General features: G+C 47.4%; 1 protein-coding gene across 1 annotated transcript in view; it reads left to right on the top strand.

Annotated features, from left to right (window-relative positions):
- SEL1L3 (sel-1 suppressor of lin-12-like 3 (C. elegans)) overlaps positions 1 to 5451 on the top strand; it is a gene marked incomplete at its 3' end in the record, with an annotated part of 41074 nt that overhangs the window by 21890 nt on the left and 13733 nt on the right. Inside the window, exons 7-9 of the mRNA XM_015425021.1 lie at positions 1177 to 1300; positions 2319 to 2484; positions 4638 to 4839. Of these exons, the coding sequence (XP_015280507.1) occupies positions 1177 to 1300; positions 2319 to 2484; positions 4638 to 4839 (492 nt within the window). The remainder of the gene's footprint in view (positions 1 to 1176; positions 1301 to 2318; positions 2485 to 4637; positions 4840 to 5451) is intronic.

Here is a 5451-nt window from a genome sequence, read left to right as displayed (position 1 = left end):
CCCCAATTCTCATTCCCCCCCCCCCCCCCCCGCCCTGGCTGCTTTTTGAAGTAGAATTGCGCTCACATAAGAATGGTTGGAAAAAAGCACTCAGAGGAAAGCGTGGCGAAAAAGGGGTGAGGGGAAAGCAGCACTGTTTGAAATGACATAAGCGGAATCTGCATTTGTCTTTCCCACCGGTGTGGTGTCCCAGCCTTCTGACTCCATCTTCAAAAAAGCTGTCTACATTTGGTGTCGTTTTCACACCTCAACAGTGCTATCATACTTTTGCACGTCCACATATGTTTATCGTCCTTTTGGGGCGGCTCCACTGTCATTGTGCCTTTGCACTGCTTTAAAAGAATCTTCTCCAAACAACATGCAAACAAGCATAGAGAAAGACGGTGTCACAGCAGCACGAAAATGATTTTAAAATGCAAATGCAGATTCGGCCATAGAGCTTTAGAGACGGCTCATTAACGGAAGGAAAATCACTGTGGTCGAATCTGCATTTGCATTTTTAAATCAGTTTCGTGCTGCTGTGATGCCATCTTTCTCTATGCTTGTTTGAATGTTGTTTGGAGAAGATTCTTTTAAAGCTGTGCAGAGGTGCAATGAGGATGTGCAAAAGTATGCTAGCACTGTTGAGGTGTGAAAACGACACCAAATGTAGACAGCTTTTTTGAAGACGGAGTCAGAAGGCTGGGACACCGGTGGGAAAGACAAATGCAGATTCGACCTGTGTGAAAAACCCCTTCCCTGTATCGCTTTACTCAATGATGGGCCAAGAATGAATAACATCTAGTTGAGAACGGTAATGTGGAAAGGGTCTACTGTTGTAGTTACTCTTGTCGGAACAAATAGAAATACATAATGAATAAATGGCTCCAATTTCTAGAGGCAACTCTTCTACCTAATTCGACATCGAGATCCCAAATTCCGCAATGTTTTTACGAAATCGTTAGTTATATGTACCAATATATATAGTTTTATGAATAGTCTGGAAGATCTCTACGTTATAATGCCAATCTATACTACCGTTATTGTATGTAACCTAGTGATTTTTCTTTCATAAGTCGTTTATGTATTCTTCATGATTTATGTTGATTTTGTTGCTGCGTTATAAGTTGAAATGGTTGTTGTTATATGAATATCTAATAACAATTAAAAAAAGAAATTACATTTTCCCCCCTCCAGATCAGTAACCTTTTCTACAACAAAGAAATTATGGAAAGAATTGAGCTGTACTACAACAAGTGTGCAGATATCCAAAGCACAGCATCTGTGTATGGATTCGAGCTGAGACAAGAAGAGGGAAAGTGTAAGTATGAAGCAGCAGTCTGTGAATAACGGTCCCCACCTTGCTGTGCTTCCTGTTGTGTATGTGTATATACATGTGTGTGTGTGTTTGTGCATGTATATTTAAGGTTTTTCACTTAGGGCTTGGAGAAATATGGATGGTGAAAACTACATTATGTTATTTTTCTGCTTGGGCACATCCACACTACAAAATGCATCTTGATTTCATACAACGTTAAAGGTGATCGTTTCCCCTCATTCACCCCCAAATCCTGGGATTGTAGTTTGGTGAAGATTCTCAGAATTCTGTTGGGTTAGAGTCCTGTAGTCCCCCTCACAGAACTACAGTTCCCAGGTTTCCTGGGGAAAAGGGAATAATTGTCAGGGGTCATTTCCGCCGGGAGCGCACAGGAGCGGAGCTCCAGCAGTAAGGAGTCCAGGGGGCGGGCACATGCAACAAGCCCCAACCCCTGCTTCCAGCAGCCCTCAGTTGGCCATGAAGATCAAGAAGCAGCCAGGTAAGTTGCAGACTCCCCCCCCCCCAGCCCACCTTCAGGTACAAGCTCTCCCTCCTCTGTGAGGGCAGATCTGCACGTCCCCGCCCAAATAGCTAGCAATCTAAAACAGTCCAGTGGAGCCTGAGCGGTGGGTGTTGCCTTCTGACACACTTCCGGTGATGTCAGGGGGTGTGGCATATGCAAATAAGTTATGCTAATGAGTTATGCTAATGAGCTCCTGCACCTCTTTTTCTACGAAATGACCCCTGATAATTGTGATCCCCATCTAAACCTGCTGTCGTAAACACCTGTTAGTAAGGGTGAGTCTCATTTCGAACAGCGGGACTGCCTTCTGAATAAACATGTTTAAGATCAGGCTGAATGTTTGTAGCGTAGACATGCTCACAACCTGAAGAGCTCAGGAACCAAAAATCAATCAAGAGCAACGTGATCTTTAAATGGAAGGGATATTTTTTTTGGCATCATAAAGGTAACGCTGAAGGAAAAAATAGCTTCCGTATGTGAAAAGCTTCTGAAAACCAGCTAGGATGATTCTCTTTTCTTTCGCTTCAGGCCTTCATGAAAACTATTATTTGGAAATGAACGAGAAGTATGGAGGAAACATCAAGAAGTGCAAAGCCTCCTTGTGGGGAAAAGAGCTGAGGGATAAATATGAGGAGCTGTTCAAAGAACTTCAAGATACTGATTTGCCAGGCGGTAAGGGGGGGGGGAATTCTTGTTTCTTTTCCTTTCCTTTTGTGATTTCTGCACTTTTGCTCCAGTCCTAGGCTAGGAAGCATCCACGGTGGCCATGGTAAAAAGTTCCCACAATTTTTCTCTGCCATTTCCACAGAGGTCTTGGGGGCCACCTGAAGGTGTACTGAGGACCAAGGCTCCCTCTAAGCTGTGGAATCTTGTGAGCAAAAATTCTACTTTGTCAGCTCCTGGCATTAAAGTTGTGAGCGAGCGATTTGGCTGCCGCATTCAGTCAGTTTGCTCTGGAGCCCTCCTTCCTGAGCTAAGACAACAATGTGCGAGCTGGAGGTTAAAAAACGGTGAGCTGGCTCTCACTGACTCAGCTTAGAGGGAACACTTCTCTGGAGCCCTCCTTCCTGAGCTAAGACAAAAATGTGTGAGCTTGAGGCTAAAAAACCGTGAGCTGGCTCACACTGACTCAGCTTAGAGGGAACACTGCTCTGGAGCCCTCCTTCCTGAGCTAAGACAACAATGTGCGAGCTGGAGGCTAAAAAACTGTGAGCTGGCTCACACTGACTCAGCTTAGAGGGAACACTGCTCTGGACAGCTGCTTACGTATGCCTAGGGCTGCCAACCTCCAGGTGGGGGCTGGAAATCTGGAATTACAACTCGTCTCCCAACATCCCGTAGCCAGGACTCTTTAATTCGGGGGAGGCTTTAAATATGTCGGGGGGCACCTCCATACCCCCCCCAAGTGAGCAGCCGTGCTCCCACCCTCCCCTTCCCTGCAGCTCACGCGCGCTGAGACGGATGTCTCCCAGCTCCTCCGTCCGTGGAGGCCTCCTACCCTCACAGCCTGTCTGCTGCCGGGAAAGGGGGCTGCCCTCTAATTTCAGCCTGTCGTTCTCAGCCACGCCAGCTGAGAAGCCGTGAATTGGGTCCTCTTTCGGCAGCCCGAAGGAGACGTGCCCAGCAAGGCCAGTGGCTCTGGTGCAGGCTGGCTCGAGAAAAGCAGCAGGCCGGGGCCCCGCAAGTCCCCAGGCGAAGAAGGGCAGGCGGTGGCAAGGCCAAGGATTAGCCGGCTGCAGGGGGTCATTTCGTAGAAGAGGTGCAGGAGCTCATTCGCATAACTCATCAGCATAACTTATTTATACTCATACTCATTAGCCGCCCTGAGCCTGCTTGCGGGGAGGACGGATTATAAATATAATAAATAAATATAAAATATTTGCGTATGCCACACCCCCTGACTTCACCGGAAGTGTGTCAGAAGGCAAAACCCACTGCTCAGGCTCCACTGGACTGTTTTGGATTGCTAGCTATTGGGGGGGGGGATGTGCGCAGAGGAGGGAGAGCTTGTACCTGAATAAAACTTGGTCTTAAAGGTGCCACTGGACTGTTTTGGACCGGGGGGCTGGGGGGCGCTCTGCAACTTACCTGGCTGCTTCTTGCTCTGACTGAGGGCTGCTGGGAGCAGGGGGTGGGGCTTGTTGCATGTGCCCGCCTGCTAGGCTCTTTACTGCCGGAGCTCCGCTCCTGCAGGAAATGACCCCTGGCCGGCTGGAAAGGGAACGGCTGAGCTTTGACTCAAAGGGGGGGGACGTTGGGGGCATCCTCTCCTTCCTTGGGGACAAACCCTGAGGGGGGGTGGAGTGGGCTGCCCAGAGAAGCAAGTGCGCCTTGCTCTGCCCACTCGCCAGCGCAGGCAGGCCACGGATAAATGCTGTGTACAGTGCTGCAGGGGCGGGAGAAAGAGGGCAGGTGGTGGGAGGAGAGGAGGGAGGTGAGCCAAAAAATAAAAAAGGGGCAGTAATGGGGCAGTATAGCGGGGAGGTTGGGCCACGAGGGGACCCACCATAGCTATGGGCCCGGACGAAATAAATTGCATATTTATTCATGCTTTAAATTAATTTAAAACATTTGTTCCACTTCTGGAGAAAATAGCTGCATTGGAAGATGGGCTACAGGGCATGATGCCCGAGTGAGGCCCCTCCCCTCTCTAAACCCCGCCCTCCTCAGGCTTCACCCTCAAATCTTCAGGTATTTCCAAACCCAGAGATGGCAACCCTCTGTATGCTGCCACCGAGTATCTAGAACGCACAGGACTTGTTCGTGGGATCCAAGACTTAATTGTGTTTTGTTTTTTACATTTGTAGTTCCTGAAAGGCAGAAGGATGCAGCGTTAGAAACTGGACGCAGGATATTTGAGAAGGTTGCTCAGAATCTATCCAGGTCTGATGGCTTACGTTATATCAACTCCTCTGTCCTGTCTCTGATGGACTCAAGCTGTTGTGGTTATCACAGGGCTTCCTATATCCTTGCTGTTATCTTTGAAATCGGACTGGGTGTGCCTGTCGACCCAAACCAGGTAAGGAATTGGGATGTCTCTGTTGGAAAGTGTGAGAAAGAACACTGCCAATATTGTGTGTCTCATTGGCTGAACCTTATTTGTAGGCTGGAAACAGGGTTGTCGGGAGCTGAAGGCAATTTAATTTACATATTTGTGCCATTTAATAGCAGTTCAGATACTAAATCAATCTTGCCCCTCCACCATTTTCTTTTCTTTTAAAAGTTGACAAATAGGCATTTAGCTGAATAGATGTACCCACAGCACTGGAAAAGGTATCTAAAAATCCACAGTGATTATTTTTAATTGTAAGAATTCGCTGAAAGTGGATAGCAGAGTTGTAGGTACTAGCCAATCAGTGCTGTGTACAATCCTTCTGTAAATCTACAGCCTTGTGCACTGCCTTAAAATGTACTAACTGTCTCCAGCCAGTTTCTTTTAGTACAAATGGCTGCAGAAAGAAAGAGCTTAATGTTGTAATTCACTTGCAGCCAAATTCACGTGCATCCTTCCATCATTTAAGTACCTGGGAGGGTGGTTTGTAACTTTGAAATGCCTCTGTTTCATAGAAAAATTAACCATCAGAGGGCTTTCTGCATTCTCATTTTCCTTGCTTGTGTGTTGCTTTGGGGG

Source organism: Gekko japonicus, unplaced genomic scaffold, assembly GCF_001447785.1.
Source record: "Gekko japonicus isolate JY-2015 unplaced genomic scaffold, Gekko_japonicus_V1.1 scaffold2343, whole genome shotgun sequence".
In the NCBI taxonomy this organism is placed as follows: Eukaryota; Metazoa; Chordata; class Lepidosauria; order Squamata; family Gekkonidae; genus Gekko; species Gekko japonicus.
The sequence above is the reverse complement of the archived record's forward strand: the minus strand, read 5'-3'. Positions and strand labels throughout refer to the sequence as shown.